Genomic DNA, 24,939 nt, shown 5'->3' on the forward strand with positions numbered 1-24,939 from the left:
CTGTAAGCAAAGTAACCCAGTCTCTCTCTCTGTCACACACACACACTTTATTTTTGTGCGTGGTGTGAGGGTGTGTTCCAGTTTCACTGATCAACATTCAGACATTACTTGCAGTCCTGTATATTTACAATGAAATATTAGAACAGGAATACAAAAATACAATACCTCTTATAAAATCGTACCCCAAAAAACAAAATACTTAGGAATAAACCTGACCAAGGAGGGGAAAGACTTAAATGCTGAGAACTATAAATCATTACTCAAGGAAATTAAAGAGGATTCAAAGAAACGGAAAGATATTCCATGGAGTTCCCATCATGGCGCTGCAGAAACGAATCCGACTAGGAACCACGAGATTGCGGGTTCGATCCCTGGCCTTGCTCAGTAGGTTAAGGATCCAGCGTTGCCATGAGCTGTGGTGTAGGTCGCAGACGGGGCTCAGATCCTGCGATGCTGTGGCTGAGGTGTAGGCTGACCCCTAGCCTGGGAACCTCCACATGCTATGGGTGCAGCACTAAAAAGCAAAAAAAAAAAAAAAAGATATTCCATGCTCCTGGGTTAGAAGAATTAATCTCGTAAAAATGGCCAATCTACAGATTCAATGCAGTCCCCATTAAATTACCCATGACATTTTTCACAGAACTACAACAATCCAAAAATTTATGCGGAACCATAAAGACCAGGAATTGCCAAAGCAATTCTGAGGAACAAAAACCAAGCAGGAACTCTGATGTTGACTGAAGCTGACTTCAGGCAATATTACAAAGCTACAGTAATCAAGACAGTGTGGTACTGGTACCAAAACAGACATACACAGAGAACCCAGAAATGAACCTATGGTCAACTAAGCTTCGACAAAGGGGGCAAATGGGGGAAAAGATAGTCTGTTCAGCAAGTGGTGCTGGGAAAACTGGACAGCCGCATTTAAATCAATAAAACTGGAATATTTGGAGTTCCCGTCGTGGCGCAGTGGATAACGAATCCGACTAGGAACCATGAGGTTGCGGGTTCGGTCCCTGGCCTTGCTCAGTGGGTTAAGGATCCGGCGTTGCTGTGAGCTGTGTAGGTCGCAGACGAGGCTCGGATCCCGCGTTGCTGTGGCTCTGGCGTAGGCCAGTGGCTACAGCTCCAATTCAACCCCTAGCCTGGGAACCTCCATATGCTGTGGGAGCGGCCCAAAGAAATAGCAAAAAGACAAATAAAAAAAAAAAAATCCCCAAAAAACTGGAATATGAAATAAAACTCAAAGCAAAAAAAAAAACAACCCTGGAGTTCCCATCGTGGCGTAGCGGAAATGAACCCGACTAGAAACCATGAGGTTGCGGGTTCAATCCTTGGCCTGGCTCAGTGGGTTAAGGATCCAGTGTTGCCGTGAGCTATGGTGTAGGCCGCAGATGCGGCTTGCACCTGGCGTTGCTGTGGCTCTGGCATAGGCTGGCAGCAACAGATCCGATTATACCCCTAGCCTGGGAACCTCTATATGTCGTGAGTGTGGCCCCTTAAAAAAGACAAACGACCAAAATAATAACAAAATAAAAAACCTTTTATGCATGTGACCAAAGCTTTGAGATCGGGCGGGCAAGAGATGAGGGTTGGGTATCCCAGAATTATCCTGGTGGGCCTAACATATTTACAGGGTCCGCTATAAGGAGGAGGCTGACTATCAGCAAACTGATAACTTGCTGGCTTTGAACACTGAGAAATGGACCCCAGACAGGAAATATATAGAGAGACAACCTCTGACAAGGCAACTAAGGGCAGAAACAGATTCTCCTCCAGAAGAAAGTGAACAAACCACAAGAAACCGTCATCCGGAATAAAAAAGTTACTTAGTTTTTTCTTTTTTCTTTCCTAGGGTTGCTTCCCGAGGCATATGGAGGTTCCCAGGCTGAGTCTAATCGGAGCTGTAGGCCCCGGCCTATGCCAGAGTCACAGCAATGTGGGATCTGAGCCACGTCTGCGACCTACATCAAAACTCTGGGCAGTACTGGATCCTTAACCCACTGAGCAAGGCCAGGGATCGAACCTGCAACCTCATGGTTCCTAGTCGGGTTCATTAACCACTGTGCCACAATGGGAACTCGAAAAGTTAGTTTTTTCTAGAGCACTTGGTTATTCATTAACAGCAGCAAGGAAAAATCAGTACCTTTGAAGAATATCTAACCTTTAAAAAGCTAGCTTTTTACAGTTTATAAGAAAAGGAACAAATTGTGAAATATAAAACAAAAACCAACTATGCAAGGGAATGAGCACAGATACGACACAAAATCTCTCCTTGAAACCAGCCACACCAGGGGAAAGCGCGAACGCAGTCCCCCACTACCACAAATTATGCAGTCGAGTTTCCCACATTTGGGGAAATCGCAGGGGTCAGCACATCCGGAGTGCAATGGATAAGCCTCGCCCTGGGAAAACCACCTTCGTGATCATGGTATCTCCCCTGCCAGGTAAGTATGAGTTGCCGCCCTCGCCTGCCTCCTCACCCTCCCACCCCAAACACTTCGCACAGACGGTCACTCCAGGCACCGACCCGCCACACCACCGCCTGCACCCACACCACGCCGCAAAACCACAAAAGCCTGGCAAAAACTCGCTGGACGCTGCAACTCCTGCCAAGAGTAAGCAGGGTATGCAGAAAGGGAACAGGACCAGCAGCCACTGCGCTCATCTACATACTCCAAGCATCGCATAGTGACATCACTCTGCAGCGCCCGGACGACTTTATCCCGGGCCTTGCTTGATGCGGTAGCTGACTAACAACCCACCATGTCCCCGCCTCAATTCCTGGAATTTACCTCCCTGTATGGCAGACAGATTTTACAAATGTGATTAAGATTTTGCGACTGGGTGGGCAAGGGGTGGGGGCATCTTGAACTACCCAAGTGCGTTTAATGTAATCACAGGTCCCTTATAAGGAAGAAGCAGATATTACAAAACAAATTATGTTTTGCTTTAACGGCTGCATGTGCAGTTCACCATAGTTCCCGGGCTGCGGGTCAAATCCATCAGCTGCAGCACCCCAGCCTGCACTACAGCCAATCGGGATCGAAGATGCGATTACTACCTACACCACAGGTCTGGACACGGCAGGACCTCCTACCCAACTAACGAGACCAGAGGTAGACAATGCAATCCGTAATCTGATGCGCCACAGGAGAAATCATCAAATCCGTTAGCGAGGACTTCTCTCACAACCTCAAAAAAAAAAAAGAGTTCTTATTCTAACGCATTTATTACACTCACACACAGAAAGCACACTTAAACCTACTAGAAAAAAAAAAAAACCAGAGCAAACCACAGACTTTTTTTCGGACAAGCCACACCAGGGGAAAGCGCGAACGCAGTCCCCCACTACCACAAATTATGCAGTCGAGTTTCCCACATTTGGGGAAATCGCAGGGGTCAGCACATCCGGAGTGCAATGGATAAGCCTCGCCCTGGGAAAACCACCTTCGTGATCATGGTATCTCCCCTGCCAGGTAAGTATGAGTTGCTACTGCTTCCTGGCACCTTACCTACAGGCTCAAATCACTTTGAAGATAGGATCACTTTCCTGAAGCATCTTATAGACCCCCCTACTTTTGTAAAAGAAGTCTACAGTCTAGAATTACCATGCGTCAATATTTTATACATCTAGGTATTGCCAAAATATTAGGAAATAGTTGCATAATATAAGCATGACCAGCAGTCATTGCGCTCATCTACATGTTCCACACCCCTTTTGCTGATCTCATTCAGCACGTCCTTTTCCTGGCATAGTTAAATGAATCTTAAAGACAAAGACACTCTATGGATATAAAGATATATAAATTCCTTTCTTCAAGGGCTTGAAGCTAATTACATCACTGTGATTCTAGCGCAGTTCATTAAGCCGGAAATCCAAGTAACTGAAAGAGCAAGTCTGAAAAGATGAAATTTGGCTAAACTACATTTGAAAATCCAGTCCAGGGTTCTCCTGTGGCCACAGCGGGTTAAGGATCTGGCTTTATCACTGCAGCGGCTTGGGTCGATGCTGTGGCAGGGGGTTCAATTCCTTGGCCCAGGAATTTCTGAAGGTCGGGGAAAGGCCAAAAAGAAAAAGTAAATCCAGCCCAGGTACTGCTAAATTTCTTGTCAGTTCAAAGCTTCAAGCACAAAATATGCTCCCTTTCAAATATATGGCCAATGATCACCCTCACTTCCAAGATAAGTTGCACAAACACTAATTCTAATATTTGTTTATTTACTGGTTTTTGGCCAGACTCGTGGCATATGTAAGTTCCCAGGCCAGGGAGCTATGACCTAAGCCACAGCTGTGGCAAAGGAGGATCCTTAACCCACTGCTCCGGGCCAGGGACTGAACTGGCAATGAATGCCACAGAGACAAGCCAGATCATTAACCCACTGCACCACAGCGGGAACTCCTAATTTTCTTTATTTTTATTTTAATTAATTAATTTTTATTTATGGCTGAACCTGTGGCATATAGGAGTTTCCAGGCTAGGGGCTGAATCCAAGCTGTAGCTGCCAGTCTAGCCATAGCAATGCTGGATCAGAGCTGCATCTTAGACCTACGCCAGCAGCTTTTGTCAACTCAGGATCCTTAACCCACTGAGAGAGGACAGGGATCAAACCTGCATCCTCATGGCTACTAGTTGGGTTCTTACCCCACTGAGCCACAAGGGGAACTCCTTAGAACTACTAATTGTTTATTTAAAAAAATTTTTTTTTAATTTTGTTAAGGGCCACACCTGTAGCATATGAAAGTTCCCAGGTTAGGGGTTGAATTGGAGCTGCAGCTGCCTGCCTACACCACAGCCACAGCAACACAGATCCAGGCTGCAGCCTGGGACCCACACCACAGTTCATGCCAACGCCAGATCCTTAACACACTGAGTGGGACCAGGGATCAAACCCGAGTCCTCATGGATACTAGTTGGGTTAGTTACCACTGAGCCACAATGGGAACTCCAAGGAACTCCTAATCCAAAAAAAATTTTTTAAATAATAAAATAAAATGAAAAAGAAAAGATCTTTTATAATCTATATTTTCACTATTTTGTTTTCTACAAGTATGTACTTTCCACCACATTTAAGATCACAAAACAGAAAAAAATAGGGAGAAGCAAGTCAATTACCTAATCATCCATTCTTTTAGCAAATATACATTGAAAACCTCCTGTAAGACATACACTGGGCTAGGGAAAACAATAGTGAGTAAAATCCACATGGTCCCTGCTCTACTTTCATTCTGGTTGGGGGGAAATATGTTAGATAAACGATCACACAAAGACATCTAGTGCTATGAGAGCCTTAAAAGGGGAGATTTGATCAGGTTTTGAGGGAGTGTGTTGGAGGTAAACGGATCAATGAATGCGGAGATTTGAAGGATGAATAGTAGTTAACTGGGTGAAGCAGAGAGGCATGTACAAAGCCTCTGTTGCGGGATGAGGTCTGGCACACAAAAGAAATTAAAGCTGGAACGTAAAGAGTAAGGGGAGAGAGGTAAAGGATGAAGCTCAAGATGTAAACAGGAGTCTGAAAATACATGGCTTTTTGTAGGTCTTATTAAGAAATATGGTCTTTAACCTAAAAGAGAAATAGAGAGTTACATGAGCTGAAATATACTCTAGAAAGAACACCCTGTCTGCAGCATGGGAGAAAGGACTAGACAGGAGGGGAAGACAAGATGCAGAGAGACAAGCTAAAGGCTCCTGGAGTACCAAAAAGAGAAAGGGTAATGGCTTGTCCTAGAAAAGGAGACATGAACATAATCCAGATATTTAGAGATCATTGCAGTTGCCGTTGTGGCGCAGTGGTTAACGAATCTGACTAGGAACCATGAGGTTGCGGGTTCGATCCCTGGCCTTGCTCAGTGGGTTAACGATCCGGCGTTGCCATGAGCTGTGGTGTAGGTCGAAGACGTGGCTCGGATCCCGAGTTGCTGTGGCTCTGGCGTAGGCTGGTGGCTCCAGCTCTGATTCGACCCCCAGCCTGGGAACCTCCACATGCCAGGGGAGTGGTCCTAGAAAAGGCGAAAAGACAAAAAAAAGAAAAAGATATTTAGAGATCAAATTGATAGGGCTTGTGGATATATTGAACATGGAGAGTTAAAGAGGAGGAGGTATGGAAGATTCCTAGCTTTCCAGTTTGGGCAGATGCAAGAATGGATATTCAGTTCACAGAGGGAGGGAATGCAGGAAGAGGACAATGGTTTTTGAGATGGGCAGAAGATAATGAGTTAGTTAAGATAGGCTGAGGTGGAGATTTAGTATCGTTCTGTATGCTATTAGATACTTGCATTTGGAAGTCAAAGAACAGGTCAGAGGTGGAAAAATAAATTTACAAATCATTAGCACATAAATAGTCAGTGAACTGTGAATATTAATAAAATAGCAGAGAGACAAAGAGAATGAGAGAAGCCCAGAGGAGAGAACAGAACAGGGTAGTCAGTGAAAACCAGCTATGGGACCTTAAAAGAACTATAACATTTCATGCCCAGGTTATGGAGGATAAAGTTGTGAGGGAGAAAGAAAAGCATACGAAGGAAATAGGAAGGATATCAGGATCACAGAATTCAAGGGAGAACAATCTTTCAAGAACTATGGACAACAAATATTTTGAGTTCCCATTATGTACAAGGCCTTATGCAATTGATATTGCTATTCCAATGTACATGTTCGAGGCCTTCAGCTTTATCACAACCATCTCTAAAGCTAAGCCTTGATTCAGAGTTTTTTTCATAGTCCAAACAGCACGCATCTATCTTTCCTATTCCCAAATTCACCTGAACACGCAAGGTCATCGTTTTTTAAAGTTCTATGTTCTCAGGCTAAAAGAAAGTAAACTTCTCAGCTATAACAGAAATACTCACATTATTTCTCTCCCACATGTCTAGAAAATAGCCCAGTCAGCATGGAAATGTCTCCTTATTTGAATAGTTAATTATAGGTATTGATGTCAGATTGGTAGCTCATTCCTACCCTTATTTTATCTAGATAACAATAAGTCAGAAATGCAATACAAATCAGAAATACTAAATAATAATCTTGTTTGATCATAGGCTCCACAAAGGTATAGACTCTGTTTTGTTTACCCTGTCATCCTGCACAAAACTAGTGGTTAAATATTTAATCTTGCTTAAGTAATCCAATCTTCAACATGCTGATTTGTTTATTTATCTAATTTTATTATTTCTTTGGCCATACCTACAGCATGTGGAAGTCCCCAGGCCAGGGAATGATCCCATGCCAAAGCAGTGACCCAAGTCACTGCAGTGACAACACTGGATCCTTGACTGCTGAGTCAGGAGGGCTCTCCTTCAATAAGCTAATTTTATTTTAGCGGGTTTTTTTTTATTATGCTTTTTGTTTCATAAGTAACTCAAAATTTGGGACAATGTGCTAATTTTCAATGGAGCCCCCCTACCCCAAGCTTTACCATAAGGATCAAGTTAAATAAAATAAAATAGGAACCCCTGCTGTGGTCTGGGTTCAAGCTTTGGTTCAGGAACTTCCACATTCCGTGGGTATGGCAAAAAAATAAGTAAAATAAAATAACGTGAAAGAACTTTTCTTTGGCATTTTACTACCAAAGGGTAGTAAAATGGTAAAGGGTTTTTTCCTTAAAGGCTCACAGCATTAGCACTCTGCTGAGCATTTGAACTCTGCAGAGCTAGGTGCTCCACAAATTTTTTTTTCTTTTTTTGCTTTTTAGGGCTGCACCCTCGGCATATGTAGGTTCCCAGGCTAGGGGTCTAATCGGAGCTGTAGCCACCGGCCTACCCCAGAGCCACAGCAACGCCAAATCGGAGCCGCATCTGCGACCTACACCACAGCTCACGGCAACGCTGGATCCCTTAACCCACTGAGTGAGGCTAGGGATTGGACACGCAACCTTATGGCTCCTAAGTGGATTCAGTTCCGCTGGGCCCCGACGAGAACTCCTTAAAATCTTATTTTTATATTTGTGTTTTACTCTATATTAATGCTTGTTTAATAGAAAACGTTTTAAATGGCTCAGCACTTATATCATTCCATTTTTCCCTTTCTTAAGAAGTATTTGAGAAAAAACCTGACAGTATAGGAAGGTACACCTTTCATAAAAATCCCGTAACTTTGTTTAGATCCTGGCGCCTGGCCTCAGAAAACTGTATCTCAGTTTGAAAGCCTGAGATAGGGCAAACTGCATTAAAGAAATTTTAAGAACAATGAAAGAATTACTACAGCAACTCAAGGGTCAGAATGAGATATTAAAAATATGTAACAGAATAGCCACAGATAGAACAGATTAGTTTCTCAACTCTCCACTGTCAATGAAGCAAAATCAGATTAGTTTCTCAACTCTCCACTGTCAATGAAGCAAAATCCTAAACACGACTGATTCCATTGAGTTTGACCAGAGTACCTGAAGAATTACCTTCTGAATATGTTAACACCATCTTTTTCCCATCCAAACCCCTGGTCACTTATTAAGCATGAATTTTCCCAGTGGACATTTATGTAATGCCCTCTCTGTATGTCCAGATGAGGGTCAATACCAGAAGATAAGCAATGACAGAGTGCCAAATAAACCATATTTTGACTAGTCCTACCAGACTCTCCTTGCCCTAACAAGTGAGGAACAAATACTTCTCGAATTTTTCCCCTCAGTCCCATCCCAAGAGCTACCTCACAATTTGTAGCTAGCTTGGAGTAAAAAAGTCATCCTCCAGACTCCACTCGCCCATAGTAGGTTTTAATCCGGACTTCAAGAAAACTGTGCTCTGAGCTTCCATGTCCTTATTTCCCTCGTGGCATGGCTGTGAGCTTTGGAAATGTGTACGGTTTGCAAAAGTGGTCAACACTTTTCCTTCCTTAGATCTTCTGTGCTTAAAAGGGCTCTAATTTGCAATATTTGGGGAGTTTCTTTAAGCTAGGAAGAAAAGACAAGAATTGTCGCCAAAATGTAGGGAAGTTACTCCCTTAAATAAATTACATTCTCCTAGGCAAGGAAAGACTTTGCAAGCCACCTTCCAAACCGTTTCTCAATTCCCTCAAAATCCTGTATTTTAGAAGCGGTCCCTTCCCAACCAGAACAGGAGTTCTTGTGTAGCCCAACTCCTCCCGCTCAGGACCTGGGGAGCCCATGCTAAGCCCACTATGGGGCCATTACTTGCTTACTTTTCCAGCTACTTCTAGGCAGGTCGTGAAGAAATAACGGCCTCAGAAACCGTCACGCTCCAGACTCGATTCCGGAGAAGACGTGGGTGGGTGCAGGGATTTGGCGCCGAGCGCGCCCCCGCGGCTGTGGGGGGTCTGGCCCACAATCCCTCGCGAGGGCGAGGGAGGGCGTGAAAGGCGAGGGGGGCTGGCAAGGGGGGCAGACGGCCAGAAAAGCGAAGACACTGGATGCAATGGGGATGGAGATGAATCTTTATACGACTGTTCCATACCCCAAATTGGTAACATGCCAGTATGTGCTTAACTCTCATTTGGGGAGATCATTCCAACTACAAACCCTGAGGCCTCCACCCAAAGGGTCAGGGCAGAGGTGAGGAAATGCAAAACCCACTGGGCCTGGCTTTGTATCCTGCGATCTCCGTCCATCTTTTTACTGTTTTTACTGTCAGGATGTACGTTTGGTGTGCAAACTTTAATTGGGATTTGGAAGAAGCACGATAGAAACCGTACCGACGTGTGAAAACGTACTACTTTCCCGCAGTGCTGCAAAGCCCAAGGCCGCGTGCAGCCAGGCCGCGAACCCCGCCCCTTCCGCCTTACGTCTGACGTCACATGGCGCGGCCGGCGCGAGTGCGCGGGCTTTGCTGGCTCTGGGCTTGCGCTGCCTCTGGGTTTGCGCTCCCCCTGAGCCTGCGCAACTCGCACGTAGGTGTTGAGCTTTGAAATGCAGCGGGATTTATTGAGTTTCCCTCTGTCCCCAGCGGTGCGGGTGAAACTGGTGTCTGCAGGTTTCCAGACTGCTGAGGAACTCCTAGAGGTGAAACCCTCCGAGCTCAGCAAAGGTAAAGACTCCCAACAACAAGCTAAGGCAGTCTGGCTGCCGTCGGTACCGCCTCCCATCTCCGTTCTGTCTAGGCTTCAGCTCTGTCTCGGCCAGATGCTGCCGCCGCCCACCGCCGCGTTTACTATGAAGCAGCTCCTTGACTCCACTTAAGTGTGGTTTGAATGGATAGAACTTGAAAACGTGCACTAATTGCTTTCTCTGCCAGTGCTTGCTGAAAGCTCTAAGGATTCTCTCATACTGAAAAGAACCCTCTTAGCGTGGGCTGTTATGTCCATTGTATAGAAAATGAACTGATGCTTCTAGAGGCTAAGAAATCAGAGGGCTAGGAAGTTATGGAGCCAGGTTTGGAATTCAGACAGGCTGTCTAATATTCACTGTTCCAGAATCCAAAGAGCAGGATTAAATTCAAGAAAGGTAGGATTCGTGATAGAATTAGAAAAATTAAGAGTGAGAAAGGGAGTAGGATCCTCAGAGCTTGAGAAAGCATAAGTAAGAAGATAATCGCTTCTCAGTGTAATTCATTGGAAAAAACCTAAACCTCACATTCCAAAACACTGTAGATTATGTGTTGGTGGGAACCGCTGCCTCCTGAGGTAAACAAAAATGAAGGAGTCTGCAGGCACCTTACACTACAGTGTGCTCAGAACTGTGTTATTAAGGTAGAACAGAATTTTAAGTCATTGCCCTTAACAGTGGAAAATAAGGAGGTTTCAGCTCTTCACTTAAGAACAAATGTTGTAGACCCAATATTAATTATCTGTCTTAAGTCTTACTCCAAAAACTGTATCCCCCAAAGTTTGATTGGCTCATTTTCTTTCGACAGCTTGATTTTACAAAAAAGAGATGAGAGAATATGAATAAATGCTAACAATTATTGAGCAATTTGATGATTTCGATGTTCTACCGAGGTTTTTTTTTTTTTTCATCTTTTTGCCTTTTCTGGGGCCCCTTCCCACGGCATATGGAGGTACCCAGGCTAGAGGTCTAATCAGAGCTGTTGCTGCCGGCCTACACCACAGCCACAGCCACAGCCACATGGGATCACAGCCACATGGGATCCTAGCCGCGTCTGCGACCTACACCACAGTTCATGGCAACGCCAGATCCTTAACCCACTGAGTGAGGCCAGGGATCGAAACCATGTCCTCATGGATACTAGTTGGGTTCGTTAACCACTGAGCCATGACGGGAACTCCTTTATCAAGGTTTTTAATGCATTCTGTTTAATTCCCACTTTGTAGAAGAAAAGTCTGGGGCATAAAAAAGTGACTTGCTCACACATAATGAATGCATAGTAAGTGTTACTATGGAATGACAAACCTAAGTAATCTGACGCAAGAGTAAGGCTCTTGGAGTTTCCGTTGTTGCACAGAAGAAACGAATCCAACTAGGTACCAAGAGGTTGCCTGCTAGATCCCTGGCCTCGCTCAGTGGGTTAAGGATCTGGCCTTGCTGTGAACTGTGGTGTAGGTCACAGACATGGCTTGGATCTGGCGTTGCTGTGGCGTAGGCCGGCGTATAGACCCCTAGCCTGGGAACTTCCATATGCCGCTGTGTGGCCCTAAAATGACAAAAAGAGAAGAAAAAAAAAAGAGTTAAGACTCTTAAATTGGATGGAATTTTAATTTCCTTAGTAGCATATGGAGGTTCCCAGACTAGGGGAACCTATAGCACCACCAGATCCGAGCCAAGTCTGTGACCTATACCACAGCTCATGGCAACACTGGATCCTTTTTTTTTTGTCTTTTTTTAGCTATTTCTTGGGCCGCTCCCGCGGCATATGGAGGTTCCCAGGCTAGGGGTCTAATCGGAGCTGTAGCCACCGGCCTACGCCAGAGCCACAGCAACTCGGGATCTGAGCCACGTCTGCAGCCTACACCACAGCTCACGGCAATGCCAGATCGTTAACCCACTGAGCAAGCGTAGGGACCGAACCCGCAACCTCATGGTTCCTAGTCGGATTCATTAACCACTGCGCCACAACGGGAACTCCCAACACTGGATCCTTAGCCCACTGAGCAAGGCCAGGGATCAAATCCTCATCCTCATGGATACTAGTTGGGTTCATTACCACTGAGCCACGATGGGAACTCCCATAAGCAGCTTGTTTTATAACTTCCAATTTCACTTCTCAGGCTATGTTGTTAGAAAGGAATGAAATTGTGTAGTCGAAGAAGCAAAAGCATATTGTTTAAAGTATTTGTGCATCTCTTCTTTTTTGTGTATGTTTTTAGGGCTATATCCACAGCATTTAGAAGTTACCAGGCTAGGGGTCAAATCAGAGCTTCAGCTACTGGCCTATGCTACAGCCACAGCAACTCCAGATCTAAGCCACATCTGCAACCTGCACTGCAGCTCCAGGCAATGCCGGATCCTTAACGCACTGAGTGAGGCCAGGAATCAAACCCCCATCCTAATGGATACTAGTCGGGTTCCTAACCCACCGAGCCACAACTGGAACTTCCCAAATAATTATTTTTATTAAATAGTTTGGAGTGATCCATTATTCCAGTGTTTTCATAAAAATTTTTCAGTATGAGTAATACACACACACATGCACTTGTAAAATTTGTATCTTGTTTTAGGCAACTACAGGGGCCATATATTCATTCTTTCCTAAGGAATACTTTGTATACCTTATGAGAGCAAGTTATATATGGCTTCATAAGACCATAAAGGTAGTAAAAGGACCAAAAGGAAAAAAAAGTACATTTTTATTTCTGAGATTCTCTTATATGTACTCAAAAATGCTTTAGAGGTTTAGGTCTCTGAATTCTGTTTCTGAGGTAATAGAGAAATCTTCTAAGTATGTGAAGACTAAGAAAACATAAATGCCTTTATTAACTTGAAAAATTAAATAGTTAATTGAATGTTATATTTGTATGTTTCTCTACTTTTGGCATCATTCTTGTTACTTAAAAGTTAAAATTAATGAAGACAACCCAGTAGCCTGTTAGACTTTTTTTTAAGACTGTCTTTTTTTTCATTAAAAAAAATTTTCATCTGTAGTTGTATAATGATCATCACAATCCAGTTTCACAGGATTTCTATCCCACAACCCAAGCACATCCCCCCACCCCCCAAGACTGTCTTAAATTTCTAAAATCAGGTGTTTTTGTTTCTGTTTCTTACTTTCAGAAGTTGGGATATCTAAAGAGGAAGCCTTAGAAACTCTGCAGATTGTAAGAAGAGAATGTATCACAAATAAAACAAGATATTCTGGTACAGCTGAGTCTGGCAAGAAGTATACAGCACTGGAACTTCTTGAGCAAGAACATACCCAGAGCTTCATAATTACCTTCTGTTCAGCACTAGATAATATTCTCGGGGGTGGAGTACCCTTAACCAAAATAACAGAAATTTGTGGTGCACCAGGTGTTGGAAAAACACAATTATGGTAAAACAAAATGGTCCCTTTTTCAGGGTGGGCTTAATAACATTTTATGGGAGTTCCCGTCATGGCTCAGTGGTTAACAAACCCAATTAGTATCCATGAAGAAGCGGGTTCAATCCCTGGCCTCACTGAGTGGGTTGAGGGTCCATGAGCTGTGGTGTAGGTGGCAGACGTGGCTCGGATCCCATGTGCTCTGGCTGTGGTGTAGGCTGGCATCTACAGCTCCAATTCAACCCCTAGCCTGGGGACTTCCATGTGCTGTGGTGTGGCCCTAAAAATAAAAAATTAAATAAGTAAATACTATTTTATATAAGTAACAGAGTATTGTGTTGTGGGTTTATAGTTAGGAGACCAAAAAAGGTGTATGTGTGCTCCTGATTTTGTGTATGTGGATGGGTGCATCAAACAAATCAACATTTGCTTTACTTCAGCACCCTATCTTGTTAAATTGATACAATTATTTTCTATTAAAAATGTAAATAAAAAGTTTTAATGTATCTTCTTTATTTAACCAGATAATCCAGGCTACGTAACTTGTATTTATACTTTCCCAAGTACTTTCAAATATAGATGTTCTGAAAATACTTGAACATTGAAATCCATTGAAAATGGACTAAGGGAATGTTTACTTATTTATTCTGTGGCTGTTGAATCGTCCTTTGACTGTCATTAAATTATTTACATCCTGATGAAAACAATGTTTCTCTTGCAGCAGTATAGTATGGTCAGTAGGGTAAATAGGCAATCTTGTACTTTATGATAGAATTAATTCCTGAGGATGTATTTGAAAGCCAGATGTTTGGAAGCAGATTTATGTATAATAAAAATGGGTTGCAGAAGTTCCCACTGTAGCACGGTGGGTTGAAAATCCAGCTGCAGTGGCTCTGGTCAGTGGAGGTGAGGCTTTGATCCCTGGCCCCATGAAGTGGGTTAAAGGACCCAGTGTTGGTATAGCTGCGACTAGGTCATAGCTGTGCCTTAGATTCAGTTCGAGGCCCTGGAACTTCCATATTTTAATGATGTGGCCATTAAAACAAACAAAAGCAGATTCCATTCCCAGAAGCCTCCAAACCACTAAAAGTCCTTAATTGTGGTTTTATAGGTACACCCTTTCCCTAATCCAAGCATTAATTGACTTACATGTGTCTGGAGCCATGAGGAGTCAACTGTTTCCTTTAGAGGGTATTGGCACCTATAAAATATTTAGTGATAACTAATGGGTGGTGATCTGGACTTTGAAAAACACTGTCTTAGATGATCATGATAACACTTTGGTCATTTCACTTTTTCTTGACAGTATGCAATTGGCAGTAGATGTGCAGATACCAGAATGTTTTGGAGGTGTAGAAGGTGAAGCAGTTTTTATTGATACAGAGGGGAGTTTTATGGTTGATAGAGTAGTAGACCTTGCAACTGCCTGCATTCAGCACCTACACCTTATAGCAGGAAGACATATGGGAGAAGGTAAGTTAGCAAGTGCTCTTTTTTCTGTATAATAAAAGTAATTTGCATTTGTATCCATCATATCAAGAGAGCGTTTGGAACATGAAGCTTAATGACTTGACAGTGTACTAGTATTAAACTGTTATACTTCTCTTACAAAATGAGAAATGTCACAACCTGGGCTGGCCTTTTCTTCCCCTTTTTTGGCCCTCACTTCTTAACTGCAGGAGCTTTGGGGCAAAACCTGTGTATACTTCAATGAATGACTTCAAGTCGTCATGCTCTGGCCTGCCAGGCATAAACTAATGTTGTTGGACCCCTTAATATAAATAAATGTCATGTCAGTGCATTCAATGCACTCAATACATTCAGTGCATATTTTCTTTCACACTGGTTTTTCCAAAAACCAATGGTGGCTTTGAAAAATTATGTCTAGGGAGTTCCTGTTGTGGGTCACTGATTAACGAACCAGACTAGTATCCATGAGGACACAGGTTTGATCCCTGGCCTTGCTCAGTGGGTTAAGGATCTGGTGTTGCAGTGAGCTGTGGTGTAGGTTGCAGACTTGGCTCAGATCCCGCATTGCTGTGGCTGTAGCCTAGGTCAGCAGCTACAGCTCTGATTCGACCCCTAGCCTGAGAACCTCAATATGTCTCAAGTGGGCCCTAAAAAGACAAAAGGAAAAAAATTATGTCTAGAAATGTTTGGAACATTAGGCTGATTGACGTTATGGGGCTCTCAGTAGTATGGAATGTACTTCATAACTGTGTTGATTGTATTGTTAGTGTTGGGAAATTTTTTTACTCTTGTTACGTGGAAATAAAGTGATGAAAAAATTTTTATTTTAAGGTAGTTTGTATTCAAGTTCCTTCCCCCCCCACACACCTGTGGCATATGGAAGTTCCCAGGCTAGAGGTCAAATCAGAGCTGCAGCTGCACCAGATCCAAGCTGAATTTTTGGCCTTTGCCATAGCTTCTGGCACCGCTGGATCCTTTAACCCACTGAGTGAGGACAGGGATTGAACTTACATCCTCATGGATGTTAGTCAGATTCTTAACCTGATGAGCCACAATGGGAACTCCCTCAAGTTCTTGTCCTTTCAATTACTCATAAAATTGAACAGTTTCTAGTTTGACTGTTTTATTTTGCTTTATTGTATTTTATTTTTCAGATGTTTAGTTTTTATTTTTTCTCTAGAAATTTTAAAAAACAAGGCTTTTCATAAGTTGTATTCCTTTTTTTTTTGTTTTTTTTGTTTTTTGCTTTTCAGGGCTGCATCTGGGGCATATGGAAGTTCCCAGGCTAGGGGCTGAATCAAAGCTGTAGCTGCAGGCCTGTGCCACAGTCACAGCAACACGGGATCCAAGCTGCATCTGCAACCTACACCACAGCTCACAACAATGCCAAAATCCTTAACCCCTTGAGCGAGGCCAGGGATCAAACCTGCATCCTCAAGGAAACTAGTCAAATTTGTTTCCACTGTGCCATGATAGAAACTACTGTATTCCCTTTAATGAATATGATCATTATTGGATTTTTTTTTTTTCTTTTTAGGGCCACACCCAGAGCATATGGAAGTTCCCAGGCTAGGGGTCATCAAATTAGAGCTACAGCTTCTGGCACGCTAAGTACATGTTTCAGTGCAATGATTTTTCACTGATTTCTCTCTGAAATATGTATAAAACCAATCTGTTTTTTTTTTTTTTTAAATTCAGTCTAAGGAGGGAATTTAATTTTATATCTTTGTTTCTACTCAGTTATCAAATTATGCTATAGCATTTAAGGGAAAGTATGATCTTTAGATCGGTTTTCCTTTTAATTCTTAATTTTGAGTCATAAATATGAAAGAAATTCCGTTATGTTATTTCTATTTAGTTAAAGCCAATAACTAGAAATGTGAAAAGTCAGACATTGAAAAAACTAATATAGGTATATAAACAATTTCTAGCTAGCTTAGTATGTAAGGAAACAGTGGAAAAGGTGAAAATGAGAGGTTGGGAATTAGAGTTCCCACTGTGGTGCAGGGGGTTAAAAATCTGAATGAAGCAGCTTTGGTAGATGTTGAGGCATGGGTTTGATCCCCAGCCTGGCGCAGCAGGATAATGGATCCAGCGTTGGAAGTTCCCATTGTGGCTTAACGGTAACAAGCCCAAGTAGTATCCATGAGGATGCAGGTTCAATCCCTAGCCTTGCTTAGTGGGTTAAGGATCAGGCGGTGCTGTGAGCTGTGGCATAGCCCGGCAGCTGTAGCTCTGATTCTACCCCTAGCCAGGGAACTTCCATATGCCTCAAGAACGGCCCTAAAAAGCAAAAAAAAAAAAAAAAGGTGTTGCTGAAGCTGTGACTGGGATTCAGTCCCTGGCCTGGGACCCTCCATGTGCCATGGGTGTGGCCATTAAAAAAAAAAGAGGTCAGGAATTATGAAATGATCGTTTTATGAAATGACAGGTAAAACTAATAATTTTAAGATTGTTTTGTTGTTTATTTCAGAGCAGCCGAAAGCTTTGCAGGATTTCACTCTTGAGAATATTCTCTCCCATATTTACTATTTTCGTTGTCGTGACTACACAGAGCTACTGGCACAAGTTTATCTCCTTCCAGACTTCCTTTCAGAACATTCAAAGGTATGGTTCAAACAACTGAAATATTACTAACCAAACATGTTTGGACATGTTTGATTAGCATGAAAAATAGTACAGTGGTATAAGCCAATTAAGAAAATATCTTTTCTTATCCTATGATTTATTTATATTTACATATATTTTGTATATATGTGTGTTATGACCAAAGTAAGAAATTGAAATAATATTGAAAGCGGTTCTATCTCTAGTAATGGTGGAATAACTCCTATCAAATAAACTGTATAGAAATGTATAAAATGAAAAATAGAGAGTTCTGTGGTTGGCCTAGTGTGGTTAAGGATTTGTTCTTGTCATTGCTGTGGTTCAGATTCAGTCCCTAGCCTGGGAACGTTTTTTTTTGTTTTTTGGTCTTTTTAGGGCCACACCTGTGGCATTGGAAGTTCCCAGCCTAGGGGTCAAATCAGAGCTGCAGCTACCAGCCTCTGCCACAGCCACAGCAACACCAGATCTGGGCTGCATCTGCAACCTATACCACAACTCATGGTAATGTCGGGTCCTTAACCCATTAAGCAAGGACAGGTATTGAACCGCATCCTCATGGATACTAGTAGGGTTTGTTACTGCTGAGCTACAGTGAACTCCCGTGAGCTGGGAACTCCTGCATGCCAGAAGAGAGAGAGGGAGAGAAAGAAAGGAAAGAAGGAGGGAGGAAGGAAGGAAGAAAAAACTTATGCTACTGCTTCTTCTCATAGTTGATCTCTGTCACTATTAAGAGTTTGTGTGTGTGTGTTCCCCCCCCCAATTTTTAAGCATATATCAGTATCTTCCCCACTTTTAATATGTTTAATGGAATTATACTGTAATATTTTGCACTTTTCATTTTGGCTTAGTGTTTTGTGTATCTATTTGTATCAGCAAATATGGATAGACCTTATTCTTTTTCCAGCTGCATATTATTATTATCATTATTATTATTTTTTGTCTTTTTGTCTTTTCTGGGGCCGCTCCCACGGCATATGGAGGTTCCCACGCTAGGGGTTTCATTGGAGCCGTAGCTGCTGGCCTACACCACAGCCACAGCAACGCAGGACCCGAGCCAAGTCTGCAACCTACACTACAGCTCACGGCAACGCCGGATCCTTAACCCACTGAGCAAGGCCAGGGATCGAACCTGTAACCTCATGGTTCCTAGTTGGATTCGTTAACCACTGAGCCACGACGGGAACTCCAAGCTGCATATTATTTTAAGAAGGTACTGGGAATGTAAAATGGTACAGTTGCTGTAGAAAGCAGTATGGCAGCACCTCAGAAAATTAGAAACTGAATTACTGTATGATCCAGCAATTCTACTTCTGGGTTTATAATCAAAAGAATCGAAGGCAGGGTGTTAAGATATTTGCACACTCGTGTTCATAGGAGCATTGTACTCTGTAGCTGAAACATGGAAGTAACCCAGGTGTTCATTGATGGATGAATAGATAAGCAAATTTGATATGTATATACCATAGAATATTATTCAGCCTTAAAAAGAAATTCTGGGAGTTCCCGTCGTGGCGCAGTGGTTAATGAATCCGACTAGGAACCATGAGGTTGTGGGTTCGGTCCCTGCCCTTGCTCAGTGGGTTAACGATCCGGCGTTGCCGTGAGCTGTGGGGTAGGTTGCAGACGCGGCTCGGATCCCGAGTTGCTGTGGCTCTGGCGTAGGCCGGTGGCTACAGCTCCGATTCGACCCCTAGCCTGGGAACCTCCATATGCCGTGGGAGCGGCCCAAGAAATAGCAACAACAACAACAAAAAGACAAAAGAAAAGAAATTCTGACACAAATGCTGCAACATGGACGAATCTTGAGGACATTATGCTAAGTAAGCCAGCCCTGGGAGTTCCCTGGTAGTCTAGTGGTTAGAATTTGGTGCTTTCCCTATTGCAGCTCAGGTTCAGTCCCTGGTCTGAGATCCCCCTAAAATCAAGCCACTGCACACCATAGCTAAAAAAAAAGAGCCAGTCACCAAAAAAGACATACTGTATTATTCTATTTATATAAGGTATCAAGAGTAGTCAAACTCATTAGAGACAGAAAGTAGCATTAAGCAGTGGTTGCCAAGACCTGGGAGGAAGAGGAGAACGGGAGTTATTGTTTAATGAGTATAGAGTTCTAGCTTTATAAGATGAAATATTGTTCTGGAGATGGTAACACAACATTATGAACATATTTATTTATTTCTTTATTTTTAATTTTTTTTTTTGTCTTTTTGCTATTTCTTTGGGCCGCTTCCGCGGCATATGGAGGTTCCCAGGCTAGGGGTCTAATCGGAGCTGTAGCCGCCGGCCTATGCCAGAGCCACAGCAACGCAGGATCCGAGCCATGTCTGCAACCTACACCACAGCTCACGGCAACGCCGGATCGTGAACCCACTGAGCAAGGGCAGAGATCGAACCCGCAACCTCATGGTTCCTAGTCGGATTAGTTAACCACTGCGCCATGACGGGAACTCCAAAACCAATTTTATTTTATTTATTTATTTTTTTGGTCTTTTTGCTATTTCTTTGGGCCACTCCTCTGGCATATGGAGATTCCCAGGCTAGGGGTCTAATCGGAGCTGTAGCCGCTGGCCTACGCCAGAGCCACAGCAACACGGGATCCCAGCGGCATCTGCAACCTACACCACAGCTCACGGCAACGCCGGATCGTGAACCCACTGAGCAGGGGCAGGGATCGAACCCGAAACCTCATGGTTCCTAGTCGGATTTGTTAACCGCTGCGCCACGACGGGAACTCCTGAAGCCGTACACTTAAAAATGATTAAGATGGTAAATTTTATGTTATGTGTATTTTACCACAATAAAAAAAATTGAGGGGAAAAGTAGGTACCTGTAACCAATCCTCTATTGGTGGACTTTGAGATGCTACTGTATTATTCTACTTATATAAGGTATCAAGAGTAGTCAGACTCATTGGAGACGGAAAGTAACAGTAAGTGGTGGTTGCCAGGACTGCTTCACCCAGCGACAGCAGAATACACGTTCTCCTCAAGTTCACATGGAACTTTTCGCCAAGGTAGACATTGTCACAAAACTATCAAATCTCTTGTCTGTTCTCCTAAGGGCCCATGTGTCTTTACGAAAGTCCTTTGTTTTCCTAGAAATACCTTTTCTCCATTCTGTGAATTTTCTTTTCTGCTGCACCCACAGCACAAAGAAGTTCCCAGGCCAGGGATCAAACCAAGCGGGGACCAAGCCACAGCAGTGACCACACCAGATCTTTAATCTGCTAGTGTCCTCTTTTCTCTTTCTTGATAGTGTCCTTTGATGCACAAAAGTTTTAAGTTTTGATAAAGTCCAATTTATCTATTGATTGTTACTCGTATTTTTGGTATCACATGTAAGAATCCATTGCCAAATGCATGATCAGGAGTTTATAGGGAAGGGAGTTCCCTGGTGGCAGAGGTTAAGGATTGGGCATTGTCACTCCTATAGCTTGGGTTGACTCCCTGCCCCAGGAACTTTTGCATGCTGTGGGCATGGTCAAAAAAAAAAAAAAAAAAGTTTATAGGGAGGAAAAAGTTTTCCTCAACTCTCTTAGGATCTCTGGTTGGGTTTGAAAATTAAACTGTCAAAGAGCATAACAGGAGAAAAGCACATAAATTTCATTGAATTTTTACATGTACATGGGAGCCATGCACAAGAAAGCAAAGAGCCAAAGAAGTGACCAGTACAGAAAGCTGTTAGACAAAGCTTTTAGACCTTTTAGACAAAGGAACAGTAAGTTTGTAAAGAATTGACAAGACTAAGAGGTTTGGGCTGGAGAAGGAAAATTGTGAAGAAGTATGGTAACTTGAAAGATAGGGATTTGTTTAACAAGGTTTGTTTATACAGCTTTCTCAGCCCTAAATTCCCTCTCTCTGTTGATAAGGAAATCTTCCTTCCATCTGGTACAGGGAGAGTACCTTTCATACCAGCAATTTATCTCCTTTTATGGAAGAAGAACAGGGATGGGATAGTCAAATGACCTTCTTGCTTCAGCCGTTTTCTCAAACTCCTTCAGCTTAAGGTACCCAGTATATGAAGGTGCCATATTTGGGGGTAACATGTCCTGAACCCCATCAAGTGTATAGCTTTAGCTCTTTTATTTGGGACTTGGATCCATTTTGAGGGTTTTGTTTGTTTGTTTGTTTTTCCCTGCACTGTAGCATATGGAAGTTTTGGGCCAGGGATTGAATCAGAGCCACAGCTACGACCTAATGCTACAGTTACAGCAACACCAGATCCTTAATCCACTGTGCCAGGCCAAGGATCAAGCCCACTGTGCCATAGCAACAACTCTGTTTTGAGTTAATTTTTATATGTAGTGTGAGGTAGGTGTCCAACTTCATTCTTCAGCATGTAGATACCTGTCCCAGCATCATTTGTTGAAAAGACTGTCTTTCCCCATTGAATGGGCTTGGCATCTTTGTTGGAAATCAGTTGAGCACAGATATGTGGGTTAATTTCTGGACTGTATTCTGTTGATGGATATGTCTATTTTTATGCCAGTATCACACTATCTTGATTACTGCAGCTCCTTAATGTTTTAAAATTGGGACACGTGAGTCCTCAAACTTGGTTGTTTCTTTTCAAGACTGTTTTGTCTCTTCAGGACTCCTTGCAATTCCATATGAATTTGATCCATGTGAATGGAGGCTGTCCATTCTGGAGAAATACAGTTGGGATTGTGATAGAAATTACATTGAATCTGTAGATTGAGTATGTTGCATTCTTAACAATATTAAGTCTTCTAATCTGTGAACACAGGCTATCCTTTATTCATTAGGTCTTTAACTTCTTTCATCAGTGTTTTGTAGGTGTTAGTGTAAAAGTATTCCTAAGTATTTTATTCTTTTTGATTCTTTTGATTTTTTTTAAAATTTCATCTTTGGATTATTGCTAGGAATAGAAATAGAACTGATTTTATTTATTTATTTATTTATTTTGCTTTTTCAGCCACACTTACGGCATATGGAAGTTCCCAGGCCAGGAATAGAATCCAAGCCACTGCAGTGACCCAAGCTATTGTAGAGATGCCAGATCCTTAATCTGCTGTGCTGCAGGAGAACTCCACAACTGATTTTTTTTTTTTTTCCCTTTTTAGGGCCACACCTGCAGCATATGGAGGTTCCCAGGCTAGGGGTCTAATTGAAGCTGTAGCCACCAGACTGTGCCACAGCCACAGCAACGCCAGATCCTTAACCCACTGAGCGAGGCCAGGGATCAAACCCGCATCCTCATGGTTCTTAGTTGGATTCATTTCCGCTGCGCCACAATGGAAACTCCCACGCATGATTTTTGTAAGTTGATTTTGAGCATTTCAACTTTTCTCAATTGTTTTATTAGGTGTAGTAGTTTTTGGTGGATTCTTTAGAATTTTTTTATATGTAAGATGTGCCATCTGTTAATAGAGATTTTACATCTTACTTTCCAATTTGAATGCCTTTTTTTTTCTTTTTATGGCTGAACCTACAGCATACAGAAGTTCTCTGGCTGGGGGTTGAATTGGAACCACAGCCACAGGCCTATGCCATGGCCGCAGCAACATCGGATCCTAGCCACATCTGTCACCTATGCTGCAGCTTGGGGCAGCACTAGATCCTTAACCCACTGAGTGAGGCCAGGGACCAAACCCACATCCTCATGGATACTCGTCAGGTTCTTAACCCACTGAGCCACAATGGGAACTCCCAATAGTGGGATGTTTAATTTTCACTTTCTTTTTTTTTGTCTTTTTGCCTTTTTCTAGAGCCGTACCTATGGCATATGGAGGTTCTAAGGCTAGGGGTCTAATTGGAGCTACAGCTGCCAGCCTATGCCAGAGCCACAGCAATGCGGGATCTGAGCCACGTCTGCGACCTACACCACAGCTCACAGCAATGCCGGATTCCCAGCCTGCTGAGTGAGACCAGGGATCAAACCTGCAACCTTTTGGTTTCTAGTCAGATTCGTTAACCACTGAGCCACGATGGAAACTCCTAATTTCCACATATTTGTGAATTCTTCAAATGTCCTTTTCCTGTTGGTTTCTAAGTTTATTACATTCTGGTTGGAGAAGATACTTTATGTGATTCCATCTTTATAGATTTATTGAGACTTATTTTGTGACCTGACATCTGGTCTATCCAAGAGAATGTTCCATGTGCACTTGAGAAGAATGTGTATTTTACTATTGCTGAGTGGAGTTTTCTATGTATATATAATCTGCTAGTTCTAGTTGGTTTAGTGTTAAGCCTTCTCTTTTCTTGTTTGTCTTTTGGCCAGTTATATCCATCATTGAATATTGGTTGTTGAAATTGCCAATTATTACTGTAAAACTGTCTTGTTTCTTTAATTTTATCAGTTTTTGCTTTATATAATTTACAGCTCTATTGTTAGGTCTGTGTATATTTATACTTATTATATCTTCTTTTTTAATTTTTTATTACTCAAATGAATTTATCACATCTGTAGTTGTATAATGATCTTAATCTGATTTCACAGGACTTCCATCCCACAGCCCAGGCACATCCCCCCACCCCCCAAACTGTCTCCTCTGGAGACCGTAAGTTTTTCAATGTCTGTGAGTCAGCATCTGTTCTGCAAAGAAGTTCAGTCTGTCCTTTTTTCAGATTCCACATGTCAGTGAAAGCATTGGATGTTGGTGTCTCATTGTACGGCTGACTTCACTTAGCATGGTAGTTTCTAGGTCTATCCATGTTGCAAAAAATGCTGGTATTTCGTTCTTTTTAGTGGCTGAGTAATATTCCTTTGTGTATATGTACCACGTCTTCTTGATCCACTCCTCTGTCGATGGACATTTAGGTTGTTTCCATGTCTTGGCTATTGTAAATAGTGCTGCAGTGAACATCGGAGTACATGTGTCTTTGCGAGTCGTGGTTTTCTCTGGGTAGATGCCCAGGAGTGGGATTGCTGGATCAAATGGTAGTTCTATGTTTAGTTTTCTGAAGCATCTCCATACTGCTTTCCACAGTGGTTGCACCCATTTACAATCCCACCAACAGTGTACTAGTGTTCCTTTTTCTCCACCCCCTCTCCAGCACTTCTTGTTTGTAGACTTTTGGATGATGGCCATTGTGGCTGGTGTAAGATGGTACCTCAGAGTGGTTTTGATGTGCATCTCTCTAATAATGAGTGATGTTGAACATCTTTTCATGTGTTTCTTGGCCATCTGTATGTCTTCTTTGGAGAACTGTCTGTTTAGATCTTCTGCCCATTTTTTGATAGGCTTGTTTGTTTTTTTGGTATGGAGCTGCAGAAGGTGTTTATAAATTTTGGAGAGTAATCCCTTGTCAGTCGATTCACTTGCAAAGATTTTCTCCCATTCTGTGGGTTGTCTTTTTGTGTTGTTTAGGGTTTCCTTTGCTGTGCAGAAACTTTGACGTTTGAGTAGGTCCCATTTGTTTATTTTTGTTTTTGTTGTCAATACTCTGAGAGGTGGATCTGAGAAGATGTTGCCGTCGTTTATGTCAGAGAGTGTCTGGCCCTATGTTTTCCTCTAGGAGTTTGATAGT

At 42.6% G+C, this 24,939-nt stretch overlaps 1 protein-coding gene and 2 non-coding genes across 4 annotated transcripts in view; 1 reads left to right on the forward strand and 2 right to left on the reverse strand.

Annotated features, from left to right (window-relative positions):
• Positions 1–2,291: 2,291 nt before the first annotated feature.
• On the reverse strand, positions 2,292–2,455 carry LOC125115354 (U1 spliceosomal RNA). The gene has a single exon (XR_007132065.1). It is a non-coding gene; the product is annotated as a U1 spliceosomal RNA (small nuclear RNA).
• An 868-nt stretch (positions 2,456–3,323) lies between these two features.
• LOC125115358 (U1 spliceosomal RNA) lies at positions 3,324–3,487 on the reverse strand. The gene has a single exon (XR_007132069.1). It is a non-coding gene; the product is annotated as a U1 spliceosomal RNA (small nuclear RNA).
• A 6,270-nt stretch (positions 3,488–9,757) lies between these two features.
• The window catches only part of RAD51C (RAD51 paralog C), a 42,027-nt gene continuing 26,845 nt past the window's right edge, over positions 9,758–24,939 (forward strand). For both annotated transcript variants that reach the window (XM_047758451.1, XM_047758452.1), the window contains exons 1-4: positions 9,758–9,982; positions 13,123–13,381; positions 14,676–14,842; positions 17,313–17,446. In XM_047758451.1, the coding sequence (XP_047614407.1) occupies positions 9,865–9,982; positions 13,123–13,381; positions 14,676–14,842; positions 17,313–17,446 (678 nt within the window). In that variant the 5' untranslated portion in view covers positions 9,758–9,864. The remainder of the gene's footprint in view (positions 9,983–13,122; positions 13,382–14,675; positions 14,843–17,312; positions 17,447–24,939) is intronic.

This window comes from Phacochoerus africanus, chromosome 14, assembly GCF_016906955.1.
Source record: "Phacochoerus africanus isolate WHEZ1 chromosome 14, ROS_Pafr_v1, whole genome shotgun sequence".
In the NCBI taxonomy this organism is placed as follows: Eukaryota; Metazoa; Chordata; class Mammalia; order Artiodactyla; family Suidae; genus Phacochoerus; species Phacochoerus africanus.